General features: G+C 40.6%; 1 protein-coding gene across 1 annotated transcript in view; it reads left to right on the forward strand.

Annotated features, from left to right (window-relative positions):
• The first annotated feature begins 699 nt into the window (after nt 1-699).
• The window catches only part of afap1l2 (actin filament associated protein 1-like 2), a 31,512-nt gene continuing 18,150 nt past the window's right edge, over nt 700-14,061 (forward strand). Inside the window, exons 1-2 of the mRNA XM_079577583.1 lie at nt 700-936; nt 11,608-11,730. Of these exons, the coding sequence (XP_079433709.1) occupies nt 921-936; nt 11,608-11,730 (139 nt within the window). The 5' untranslated portion in view covers nt 700-920. The remainder of the gene's footprint in view (nt 937-11,607; nt 11,731-14,061) is intronic.

The raw sequence follows: 14,061 nt of genomic DNA on the forward strand, positions 1-14,061 counted from the left end.
GTATTAGAAAAGTCACTTTGTCCTTGTGTGTTTTAATCATCTTGGGGATGTTGTGTTACTCCACATTCCACTCATACCTCCACCCAGTCAGGATTCTCCCACAGGAGACTGTTTATTTAGGCAGAGGAATTGACTTTGAATGGGGCTATACAAAAAAAAAAAAAATCCCATCTGGTAAAGTGCATTTAATAGGAGCAGACATTCTGTGTATGTCCTTGGAGAAGAGCTAGACTTGTATAGAGTGAATGCAAGTGATGTCACGGCAGTGCAACAGAATGGTAACAAACGCCAAATGAGTGTCAAGTAGCCTATACTTCTTATTATTTCTTTGTTTGTTTGTTTCGTTCTCAGTACTTTTAGGGTTCTGTTTGGCAAAAAAAAAATAAAAAAAAATAAGAACATAGCCAAGCAAATGTAAAGGCCTGTAACCTAAATGTCACATGTCATTAAAATTCTTATTACCACATTTTTTGTGAGTTCAACGGTGCTATATGGACAAGTAGAGTTTAAAAAAACCAAAAAACAAAAAGAAGAAAAAAAGTAGGCTAGCTTACTTGATACACACAACCTCCATTGGTGGTAAATACAGCTGCGCTACTTGGATGCTGCGATAACTTGAGGGAGGGACAGTTTCCAGGTTGGGACGAAACAAGAGTTAACAGGAGCGCTGCTGCTGCTGTTGCGTCAATGCCTTGAAGTTCCCCCCACTGTACGTCGCTGTCCTACCCCTTCAGTCACAGCCACACAGACAGCCAGCCGGCAGTGAGACAGTGTGTGAGTTGGGGTTGGAAATAAACGGGAGCGTCCGGGGCGCACAGACAACACAGCCCTGGCGGAAACTTTGATGTTGTTGACGGCTAACTTTTACGCACGCTTTTGAGTTTATGAGAAGCGAAACGCGGGAGTGAAACGGCGAGCGAATGGAGAAGCACAAAGGTAAGAAAGGTGCTATTGTACGGTTTTGTGATAAACAATTAGCTGTCATCAACTCATCGTAAAACACAAAGGGATTCATATCGATAATTACGCCGTACGTACGTGCGTAAACTGTTGTTCTTACATGTCTGTACCCGTATACTATGATCTGTCTCTGCTAGTGGCACCTGTTTCAAAAGAACACAGTATAATAACAGTATCTGGCGCAATTGTTTGTAGGCTATAGATATTAAAGAATGCTTGCACAATTTGTTTGAAAGTAACTTATTAAAGGAATAAAAGAGCTTAAGAAAAATAAAATGATTTGAACCTCCATTCAAACATGCAGCCTATTACAGTAAACAAATTAAATTGAGCATGTTTATGGTGCATTGATTTATTTTCCTACGCAGTTTAGCAGAATCTATTTCCTTGTTTTATTAGCGGCCAGTGATGAACTCAACATTGTTCCCATGAGCATTCTTCAAATTCCTGTGGTTATTTGTCCATGTGGGATGAGCAAGGCATTTTAATACTACATCCTGATTGACACAAAGTCAGACTGCAGGGCATAAAGTCGAAAACAATGCGACAGACAGCAGGTAGACGTTTGCCACTTGTTGCTTCAGGATCTAGGAGCTGTGAGAATGCGGTAATGAGGTCAAGGGTGAGGAGGGGTCAGTGGTCCTGTGACATATGCACTGCCTATGCTACGTGCAAGTGGATATAGACCAGAGATTAAAGTTGAAAACTATGGCCACCAGTTGGACAGGGTTGAAATTGCTACACACAGGATGTTGTTTGGTGTTTATACGAAGAGGGGGGTCTTACAATAATAATGAAATATGTCGACATGAATCTGTTTGACTCACTTTATTTACAAGAAACTCAACAAAAAACAATTCCAAGGAAAAACAATAATAATTTGGGAGTGAGTGTCAACAAGGAACATAGCCGAGATGAAATGCTCACCAGATCATAATGTGTTTATATATTATTGTTTACATGCAATAATGTATGAGTCTGTAGCCTATAGAAGTTATGCAGGTGATGTCACAGTACAGGGACAGTATATTATTATCTGTTTTTACAGTCCGGGATGCTGATGGTCCATGTTCATAAGAAGTCTAGAAGACAAAATACAATGGGAAACGGCTTTAAAACTCCTTTAGTGCTGCAAACACAGATGTAAATTAAAGACTAGTGCCCAATTGTGGATGCTTATCACACTTTTCTCTCTCGGGAATGAGAATCCATCATTTATCAAGGAATTTGTGAATACTGAACTACTTTTATTTCATATCTTCTCTGCTTGCAATGAATCAAATTGCTTTGATCCTCTGCTGAGCCAAGCATGACAAACAAATGAGCTCCAACACCTCTCTGTGTTTTCTCCCCTTGCCGTGTTGCACAACTTACCTCCTTGTTAACCACTTGAGCCTGCCTTCATGTGTTCTTTATCTTCGGCTGTGGTTGTTAAACAGTGAAACATTGCTGGGAGAAGACGGAATACATGTGGCTTTAACTCACTGGGAGGAAATACGCAAGATGACAGTGATCCAAGGCAGTGCATCCACCCTTTTTGCAGTGACGGCACAAGCACCGGGAGAGCCTTTTGGCAGCTGTGCATATTGGGACACATTAAATCAGATAGTAATAGCTTCAAGCATGTATTTGGGAGGGGAACCTGGGGAAAAAAGTCCGGGAAGCCAATGACAAGGCAATGCATTGTTTAATATTCTGCATGTGCACAAGCATGGTTTCACTGCGGAGGAGATCCATGTCACTTTCTCACCGGCGATGACGAACGCTCGATAAGCGAAACCACCTGGAGCACTGTTTTTATTGAATGACCTTTGCCGGTTGGTTGATGGCTCAAGTTGAGAAAATCACTGCTGAGAGGTGGGTAGTATTAGAAAGTGTTATATGTGATAAGTACAAAAGACAAGTATACACTCACATTATCACTGTAATCTATCTATACGAGTTATTTTATGAGTTATCTCCTGTTGCCGTATAAACAAAGCATTCTTACGGTGGAAAACTGCATACAAAGCATGTCTTGTTGAAACCAATGACGACCCCCCCAAAATATTGCTTTAGGTTTCCAATCCATTGTCCTTGAAATAGATGCCAAGTAATAGATTCAAACCAATCCTTTTGCTGTTTATTGTATCTCCACTGTGCCGGTCTCATGTCTTTGCTCTTGTTTTTCTCTCCAATCCTGGATTCCACTCATGGCCAAAAATGTGCCTTGATCGTACATTTTGGCTTCGGGTTCAATGCAGCTGTGTTTTGACAAAAAAAATGCTGTAATCCAGAGCGATGAACCCAGCTTCGATTTTTCATTCTGATGCTTTCACCATGACCAAAGTCTGCGGAAATTTCACCCATACGTCGTACAATATCAGCATTACATTTTTCTTAGACATAACAGTGGAATTGCAGTAGTAGTAGGTGGAGAAACGAGCTCAGAACAATGGTTAGGTGCAGCAAGTACGGAGTTTTTCATTCGCACCATTTCCGAAAGGTTACTCAGGGGTTTGTCATAATTAATCCCATAAAGTCCCAATGTGATGCTTCTCAGAGCAGTTTGACAATGTGGGTTTTGTGGTTTGGACCTCCCCACAGTTAGTTGTCCCGGGCCTGGGCAAACTGAGATGTAGGCCGTGGCGACTGGCATGAGGTCTGCCGCTTCCAGCCCTGTGTCATGGTATGTACTTATCCACGGGGAGCCACAGCACAGAGGGTAATTCAGGAAGCTGGGCCCGGCTATAAAAATGATGAAAAGAAAGTCGGCCCTTCCTGACAGGAGACTCCACGTTTGCCCCCTTCGCCCCCTCCAGTGCTGTGGGGCAAGTTCAATTTCAGCACATCAAAAGTGGTAGTAATTTTATGGGATACAGGAGTTCTGGATCCGTAGTTTCTCTTAACAGGAAAATGATAGGCTTATAGAGGTGCAACAGCCTTCTCGTTTCTCAGTTGTTGTTTTTTATGTGGGGACTCCGAGGCACCTTCCTACTGAGTTTTTATGTCAACAGATGCTTGTAATATCTTCTCTGGTTTCTCTCATCCAGACAGTAATGGGGTACAATGACTCCAAGATTAGCATTTCATCAACAAACAGTGTAAAATTACTAGGGATGCACCGATCCGATACTGGTATCGGATAATGGAGACGATGCTGGAAAAAAGACGATATTGTGTATCGGCCACACGCCTTAAAACACAACTTTCCACACCTAAATCTAAGTGAATATGGGCATGCTGTATCATTGGAAAGCTCAGAACCTGGAGAATATAGGTCCTTAGCTTATTTTTGATCCCCGCACAAAATGCCGCGGTTAGCATCAGTATGCTAAAGCTAGTGTTAGCATGCTAATGCTAACGAAAACTAATTAAGGCTGGGTCAAAAACTGTCTAATAAAATAAAATAACCACCGCTGAAGCCAAGTGTTTGCATTTTAGTTTAAGATCTAACATATTTGTAATGATCAGATCACTTCATGTGAGTTGTTTATTAATGTAGCCTAAAGCCTGTCATATACCCAAGGATATTTAGTGCAGCCAAAAGTCCAGTGATCCTTGTTAAATGTTTATCAAAGTGTTTATCAATAGATATAATTGATAATTGATTTGTAGCATCATGACAATAAAATATGACTGTATCGATCTTAAAATGGAGAAAAGAATCAACTAAATTGTTCACTAAGAGAAAGCCACTTTTATGAAAATGGAATCGGTAAATATCGGGTATCGGTAGACAATCAATACCAAAAATCGGTATTGGTAGCAAAAAAGCTGGATCGGTGCATCTCTAAGGTTATAGGCTATTGCATTATTTTATTTTACTTCAAGTCTCCTCCATTGTAGGGTCTTTTTGTGCAAGTCAAGAGGAATCTCCTACAAAGAAATCACTTGGCTTTTTGCACACTGGCCCGTACAGCAAGTACAACTTGATCTCTCCACGGGGCCAGGTTGTAGGACTTGATATGGGAGAGATCTGAAGGATGAGCGGAGGAACAGGGCATTTGAGTGGGAGCTGTGTGTGCTGTGAATAAAAACAGGATTCAGAGACAGATGAAAAGAGATCTGCAGGCTTTTCTGCACCTCTGAGCTGCTGTATTCGCGTGGAAACATTTGTAAAAGTTTAACTTGTCTTGGTACATTCTCAAGCTTTCATCGCCAGTCAAAAGTATACTTAATTTTTGTGTATTTGATTAACAGGGAGCCCAGTCTTGTAAATGTTATCGGATCAGTTTGTTAAAGTCTATGCAAACAAGGAAGTAGTTTAAAATCTTTCGGAAGAATGACTATTGTGCTCTGGATTTGTGACCTGGAGTTTTATTTTGCAATGTGTGTATTTCCTGATATGCCTTTTGTGATATTTACTTTTGTATTGCATGATGTTTGGTAAGAAATAGCCTATACAAACATACCAGTCATGGAGCTAGACTGTAATCATGATAAGCTTAGGAATAGGATGCATTAGCAGGTTTTGATGATTGTCCTATTGTGCTGTTTAGGTTTGAAGTTTTGCCAGGAGGCCATTCCATTGGTTCTCAAGTAGCTTCGGGATCCCCCTTTAACCTCTCTTAAAGAAGAACTAAGTAATATGTTTACCTTAATAAATCCTTTTCGTAGTCCCTCTGGGGGTGGAATGCAATGGAACCACGAAGAAGAAGCTAACAGGCTAACGGGCAACGCTAACTGTGGGCTAGTGCCACTTAAACAGTATTTACAGCCAAGTTTGAGTGAAAAAAATTATCTCCATTGTGTAATTGGATGTACAATATCCCTCTCTGCCTTTGTCTTTTCTGTCAATGTAGTATTTATTTACTCTCACGGACAATTAATGACAAAACCGTAACATGCTACGACACCTGCAGTGGTGCTTATGGCCTCTAGGGGCATGAGTTACTTAGTTCTGCTTTAACAAGCTGAGACCCAAATAAAGATGGTTAAATTTTGACTTCTAAGGAAACTTTTTGTAGACTGACACATTACAAAACAAAATACACTATTTCCAAGTACTATTTATTTAAGCATGTGACAAGGCTGATCAGCATCTATCAAAACAATTGGCCAGCAGTTATTTTTTGGCTCAGGATTAACCGACCATCTGATCTACTCAATTTCGTAGTACAATTGTTTGACAAATAAATCAATGACACCACTATTGTACTTTTCCACGACTCAAAGATTATCACTCGACCTCATTTAACCCACTTTCCCCTTCCCTTTCTCCTTTCAATGCTGTTATCAGACAACCTTTAAATCTCCAAATTAAGAGCATGAGTTTCTATGGCGACGTGTCCCAAACACAGCTTGGACTGATTTGGCCATGTCCGCTCAGCCCCCTCCCACAGCTGTGTTCACGTAGGAGACAAACTAACGGCTTCCTTGCAGTTTTGCTTATTTCATGGTGCATTTTCTCTTGTCAGCAAAACATGGTGCGATTACAAATGCGTCCTATGTCATGTTTGAGTTATTATAAAGAATGCATAGTCCATGTTTTAAGTGCATTGCAAAATACTTCAAAAAAATATGCACTTTACCTCTCATTACATTTCATCACCAGAAGGCACTGATCCATTTCTGACTTGCCAGTTTGTTGTGCAGCAAAGTTGAGACGAGTTGTGCATTTATCTCCGGCTCATTAAACAATGTGTCATGACTTAATCTTTCAAAATGAGCAGCACATTAGTTTGCAGCAGTGCAGGTTCAGCATGGCTGTAGTTTTGCAATTTCATTATGGCGTAATGGTCTCAAATTGACTGTACTTGTGACATGTTGTTGCGATTGTTTGTAGAGATTTGTGGTGAACATACTGTATGGTAGTTGGAGCCAAGGAGAGAATCTGGAGCAAACTGTTGCAAGCACTGAACAACATTGTAAGTAGGACTACAAATATTGTCAAATTATCATTATCGACAAGAATAATTCACAGATTTTGACATTTGCCTGTAACAACAGAACATGGTAGCTCAAAAATGTACAAAAGTTCAGTTTCAGTCATTACTATTAGTCGTATTTTATTAAGACTCCACACAAGTTGATGATTTTTGTTTCAATTAAATGGAACAGTTTGGTTCAGTGAAATAATGCAATGCCGTTGTTGCATTGCCGATTATCGCTTTCTCCCCCCAACCCCCCCTCCTTTCATGCAGCCTTAGTTGACTGCACAAAACAGCCTGAAGTGATTGTGAGCAGAAAAAAAAGCAAGAAAAACTTTGCGGCTTTGAGTAGACTTCGCCACTTCTTCTATACATTGGTCACAGAGGTTCCACACTCGTCACTTTCTTTTTGTAACTTTGTATCAGAAACTACAAGAATGCACAAAAGGCAGAGCTTGCGTATGTGTATGTGCTTCATTTGAAAGTGCCTTTGAATAATATTTGGCGTCACGTGACAAACATTAAATTCACTGCTGGCTTCATGATGGTCTAAATCACACTCTCAAGACACGGTTTCATTTTTTACTTCTTGGTTGCGGTCTTTCTCTTTTGAAATTGCTGCATATCTGCAAATGAGTAGATCTTGACCACTTGTTATATGAGTATCAGTCAAACTAATATTATTATTTACATTTACAATTTTTACATTGGTTGCCGTAGTTTCCGCACTGATTGACTAACTTGAAGTACGGGCACATTACACGTTTAACAGACTTAAAAATAAAAATGATTAAAAATGTAAGAGAAAAAAAATGAATTCTCAGACACCATTTGTTAAATAAAGTGCGGTGGATGTGGCAGTCGGGGCTAAAGAAAGCATTGAGAGCACATCTGCGCCGCATCCGAAAATATCACATGATTCAGGGAAGAGAGGACTTCCTGAGCAGACCTCAGACGGGCCAGAGGAGCGAGGCATTGCATTTCACCAGCTATTCTTGCATCATTAGGAGATCATTCATAAATCTGTACACTTTCATCTCGTCTGCGTGAACTTTGCGTCAACTTTTTCCAACATGGATCAGAATTATAGACAAAAAATAAATCAACAAGCATTGCATCATGGGAAACCGCATTATCCTGGAGCATAAACAGATATTTGGAGATTCAAGCAGTAGTTTGAAAGCATAAGCACATTAGGGACCACGGATGCTACATTAGAATATGGCTACAGTGAAGGGTTTAATATGATGTTAGGGCTATTGGCATTTTGGGGGTAACCGAGGTCAATGTCGAGACTCATGTACCATAAATTCACATCTTTATACCTGGTTATTCCATAGAGTTGAGATTTATCAGCTCTAATTTTATGTAAGTCTGCTTTAAACGTGCATTCACATGGATGCTTTTAGCTTAAATGCGTGACAATGTTTTGCTGTGGTAATTGTTATCTCAATGATGTAATGGCCTTTTAAAAAATCCCCTCTGGAGGAAACAGCTAGCACCCTTGATATTGATTTTTTTTCTGATTGTTTGCCTTTTCGGGTCAAGAAACAGATGAAGCTAACATGACACGTAAGAATCTGACACTGATTTTATACTTGCAATGATTACTTGAATCAATCAAAAATCAATTTAAACATTGACTTTTTAAAATAATGTTTTATCTTATATACAGTATCTCAAACCTATCTGACTCAAAAAAAAATCTGTTACTTCACCACTGGCACCTACAGCGCTATTCTATTAATTTATTCTATTAATTCCTTGAGTTAGTGACATTCAGTGCTACAAATGCTAGAATAATCTGTCATTTGTGCTTATATAGACGCCTTCTCTACAGGATAAGTTGAAGTACTGATGCTTTGTTCCAGGCACCTAATTTCTGACCTCTGACTTGGAAAATGACCCTGAAGCGCCATTCAGAATCCTAGTTACAACTTGCGAACTTGGAGATCATCAGAGTGGTCCAACTCGGGACATGAGCTCAATAAAGCAATAATGGCGAAGATGAAGAGTGCACTTTAACTTGTGAACTGTGATATTGGGCACAACCTGCAGTGTTACATTTTTTACTATTTTAGGAATCACATCTGCGGTGAAGAAAGGTTTGTATGTTAGCATTCCATTAGCCAAATGTTAAAGCTTTAGTTGTTGTTTATTTAGCTGGAACACTCTGAAGAAATATTCCAGTTACCTTTTACCTGGAGTGCAGCATTAGAAATACATCATGCAGTACTTATATATTCTTAAAAGTGTTCATTTTGTTTTTAAATTGCATCATCCTCCAGAAGTGAATTATACTACTAGGACTATCAGTATTCCTGCAGTGGTCTGGCTTCATTGAAGTAATGGCGGCTGGTATGGGTTAAGCTGTGGTCACTCGGTGGATGTGCGCTGGGCACCACTCCAGGCCTGTAGTCCGTAGAGACTGTGGCCCCACTGTAGACCGCAGTCAGCTGACTGGTTTCCCATGGTCCTCCACTCCCATAAGGCCATCTGAGTCAGTCTCTGCAAACACGGGAGGAGGAAAAGCTGGAAAAATGTTTAGATTCGAACTGACGACCTAAACATGAGTAACAAAACAATCTGCGGGTCTAATCTGCAGCTTTTGGAGCAATATTATTGAAGGTGTTTTTAATTACTGGACCGATGTGTCTCGAGGAGCGGTGCCGCCCAGTAGAAGTTGACTCAGCTTGAGTGGGAGTCATTTTGAAAAACAGCCCAGCTTGATACTGCTTTGGGGGAAACTTACGTCATGTAGTGAGAAGGGAGGCTGACCACGATCTCACAACTTGCTGCGCTGAGTCGGAGTGGTCTTTGTAGTGAGATTGTCATTGTCTTTTGAAAGAGCAATATTGGAAGATAGAACCACATTAAAAGCTATAGTAAGAATAACAGAACATCCTTTTTAGTGCATTCTAATTGGGCAGCAACACATTGTCAAATGAAATTATTAAGTGACGATGTCCATATTGCCATCTGATTGACATTTTATATCAATCAAATTGAAAAAAAAAAAAAATATGATCCAGACTGTGGAACTCTCTGCCCACTGATTTAACAGTTTTTACAGAGGTCTGAAGCAGTGGCTGAAGTGAAGTCAAAGCTGCACACATGGCAACACTGTATGAAATGTACACTAATTATGTGTATTGTTTACCTTTTTTTGTGTTTTGTATGCTGTATTGTGTTGCGTTTTGTGAAATGTGTAGCCTCCTATGGACAAGTGTTGCAAATGAGCAGTTTTGCTCTAACACAAAAAACAATGTATCTGGTTTGTCCAATGCAGTTATTTTGTCCATATCAAATAAACAAATAATAATAATAATAATAATAATAAAAGAACTATCTTTTTCATTAATTCAGCAGTTCAGTAGTTCAACTTTCTTTCTGCCTAAATATTAACAGACAAAACACTTAAAATGTGTGTATTTAATTATATTCTTGTAATGTTGCAAGTACCTGTTGAACTAATCAAAGAGACGAGCTGTGTGCTTTTATTTTGGCGTGCTGGATCGAAACAGGAAGTCACATCTTGGGCGGCTTGTTATGATTTGAAGTTATGCACAGAGTCAGCTGCTTACTCTTTGATTTGGATTAAAAATGTAACCCTATCTTGCAATGGCACATGATCCTGGGTGCTCCTGGTCCACCATTTCCTGTTCTTCAAAATATTTTTTTCTTATTTTTTAATTGTCTCAAAATGATTCACAATAAACTCTGCTGGGGATCTTCATATACGCAGCCCTTTTCTTCTGATAAAGTCTTTCTTGTACTTCCATGTTTGAGGCCCTGCAGTAGGGGCCCATTCGTAGCACTCAGACACACAAAGACAGACCAGCTCAGCGCTGACCCCTAAAGGATGTGTGTGGGCCGCGCTCTCAGACACTCTGACCTCCCTCTCCCCGCCCGACTCCTCCGTTATAGCTCCTCCCCCTCCGCCTCCCAGGCCTTGACCTTTCGTTAAACCAGATCCATCCCACACCAAACAAGCTCGCGCTAAACAGACAACTGCCAAAGAGCTGCGACTGGCCGTCATAAAGTTTGAATGGTTGTGAAGCGCTGCCAAAAGAAAATGCTCGGAGGAGGCTGTCTCCCATGTAAAATGTTGGCATCCTCAACAACGCTCGAAGCACAAGCGCAAATCTGTGAGAATAGCTAACACTCACACTGCGGACGTCTTCAAAAGAGAAGTGTCCTTGTGGTAAACTTAAGCTATAAATTTGAATATCAACAATCTTGTCGTCTCCTTCAATGAGATGAAAATATTTTGGCTTCTCGTGAGAATTCCACTGGCTCCACATCCCTCAGCAAGCGCCTGAGCTTGCATTAATATGACATAGGATTAATTCTTCCTTTCTGATCCCAATGTCTTGATATAATTATGTTTGTTTGTTTGTTTGTTTATTTATTGATTAGTCTGTTAGCAACATAATAACTTAGGAACAGCTTGGTTATGGGAAAATGGGAAGGAATAAACAGTAATGAAAGTGACAGAGGTTTTCAAAAAGCAGTCATCTGGAAGAAGCTTTACCTTTTGTCCAAGATGTTTCTTTAGCTTCGAATCACATGGTTTAGAAACTCGAATTTCTACCTTACTGTGGGAAGAAGTGGAACTTGCCCCATCTTGTCTCGCCTTGTTGTTTACCTGTTATAGGCGGGAGACATTTTCAATAAGAGGTCATTTGAACTGGTTTATTGAGCTGTTAAGTCATAGCTTCAGCTCTTTATCCAAGTGTGGAGCAAAAAATAACAGTATTCAACTAAATGTCTTATTTTGTGCCTTTTGCTCCAGTGCTGGACCGGCTCCTTGTGGAGCTGCATCGCTTCCTGCTCATCCTGGACAAAGAGAACCTGAGTGGAAATGCCACCGTCCACAAGAGCCTGCTCACTGACCTGCTGCAGACGTACAGAGGAGGTAAGGCACTCTTACCCAGTACTCTGTCCTGTGTGTGCAGTAGCTTTGCAGGTTTCAGTCTTGGTTTAGACAGTGTCCCCCATTGAGTGAAATGGTAATATTCACTTAATGTAATGTTGATGCCGTTAGGGTTCCACTGCATGCAGATTGTTTGTGTTGAAATGCCCTCGGACCGATCATAGCGAGGAACAGGAGAACACTGCAGCAATTTGTGACTAGTACAGGCAGTGATTCTCCGATTATATGTGTTCTATTAAAACTAAAGTTTAGCAGAGCTGAGCATGTCGCATGTGATCATTTGGGTTGGGTGGAGTTGGGTTGTTTCTATGACGACTCTGGGGGAGATTGGGTGATGCTGACAGGATATTTTCACTGTAGCCAAAATGTTGCGGTAGAGAGTGGCACTTCAAATTGCCTTCAGGAGACCATTTTCAATTATGCATATGCATGCTGCTGATCATCGTTTGTACATGACACGGTTTTCCTTTTCTGTACTTGTGTGGCTCATTTCAAATCTGGAAGTGAGAGGAGCCCCTTGGCTGTCTTACGCTTTATATGAGGAAGTTGGTGTTGTTCCTAGTTCATATGTGAGTGGTTTGACGAAAACTACACTTGTTTTTCCACTTTAGCATATGCGCTCATGTCTTCAGCAGATAGCATCAGCAATGAAATCAACGCAATCAGCTTATCTGCAGGACCATGCCGGCTCCCCTGAGTCTACAAGTCTGTTTTAGTGCATCTTAGCAATCATTTACTTACTGAATATTACCCACTGGCCCCTGAAAAATCCAATGGGAATCATCATCGTAACAAGGCATGCACATTGTAAAAGGCAGTTATTTGCCTGAGTTCAAACCGCACATGATTTGGTTCTCACAAATTTTCAACAGGAGCTCAGTGTTTGTTAATGCAAGCTAAGCAACTTGTGGTCACACTCTGATTTCATGAATTGGATGAACGAAAGGAGCTGACAGTTCGGTTTGAGGGGAATAATCAAAAGGCCATTGTGTGGTTATAAATGCTTTGAGATGGGATAACAATAAATGTCTATTCAAACCCAAGTAAGTAGCTTTGTGGTTTGCATTTACTTGTAAGTTTGCCTCAGTGTTGTAATGATCAAATTAATGTATGATAGTTCTCGGGAGAGCTGTTAGCTTGTTCTTTCGTGATTCTATTGGTGTGTATTGGTGCCTCCTAGCCTGTGACAGGGAAGTCGCAATTGTGGTTTTCTGGCCAGCGACACCAGGGGGAGATGAAAGACCCCCCAACACTTGCATTACCCCCAGAGGGACTACGAAATCCCATTTATTAAGGTAAACAAGTTACTTAGTACTGCTTTAAATTCAACATGGAAAAGGCAAGGCACGTGGGAGGCCATATTGATTCATGATGTGATTGGAAAGTGATAGCATGACTTGCCTTGTAATAGTAAATAATTCGCTGGTTGCATCTCATCCAGATGCAACCAGCTTCGGCAGTGAGTAATGATCTTTACTTGGCAGCAGGCCGACCGTGATATGATTCATTGGGGGGGTGTTAACTTATAATGACACCACCCATCTTTATTCTAGAAAGCTACACGCAGCTTGTTTAGAGAGTGTCAGTATCAACAACTCTTTTTTTCCCCAGAGTGTAACAAGTTGCTGTTCCCAGCCTTCATCTCAGCCTATGATACCCAGAGATGAATGTACCTCCACAATGCCCAGAGGTCAATGTAGTGAAAAGCTACGTAGTAAAATCTACAAGTGCAGAATAGCTTGTTTTGCCTGGTCCGCACCCAAATCTCTGTGACCCAGTTCTCTTAACATCCACTCATAACTTTTTCACTCAAGAATCCAGTGTAGCTTTTATACTTCCTCTGTCTCTCTTTCTCAGCAGTCGCTCTTTTCCATGTTCTGGTCTTGGACTCTTCGAACTTCCTCCGCTGGCTCCAAGCTGTATCATTTTTCCAAAGCAGTACTTATTCTCCGGGGACGCTGACTTCCTTTGAGCAACAAATTTATAAATAGCTTTTTCAACTATTCCCCCCCCCCCCCCAAAAAAAAAAAGTCTGTTTCCACTGCAAAAGCAAAACATAATCTTATTCTGTTTGCCTTCACCCACTTCGTATCATTTTCAAAGGAGGTTGTAGTTCTGCTTGATTCGACAGAATATTGTCACAAGCTGTAGTGCATTATTTACAAGGATTTGCAGCAACATTGATATCCAGTAGCTACACAGGTCAGTGTGTTCATCGGCTTGTGGGTTTGCTGCTAAATTACATCAGTTCACACTTTAAAACCAAGTGACAAAGCCAGCAAGACAGGAAGTCAGGACATCGGCTGCTCAAGT

The sequence above is a fragment of the Gobius niger genome (assembly GCF_951799975.1).
Source record: "Gobius niger genome assembly, chromosome: 19".
Taxonomy (NCBI): domain Eukaryota; kingdom Metazoa; phylum Chordata; class Actinopteri; order Gobiiformes; family Gobiidae; genus Gobius; species Gobius niger.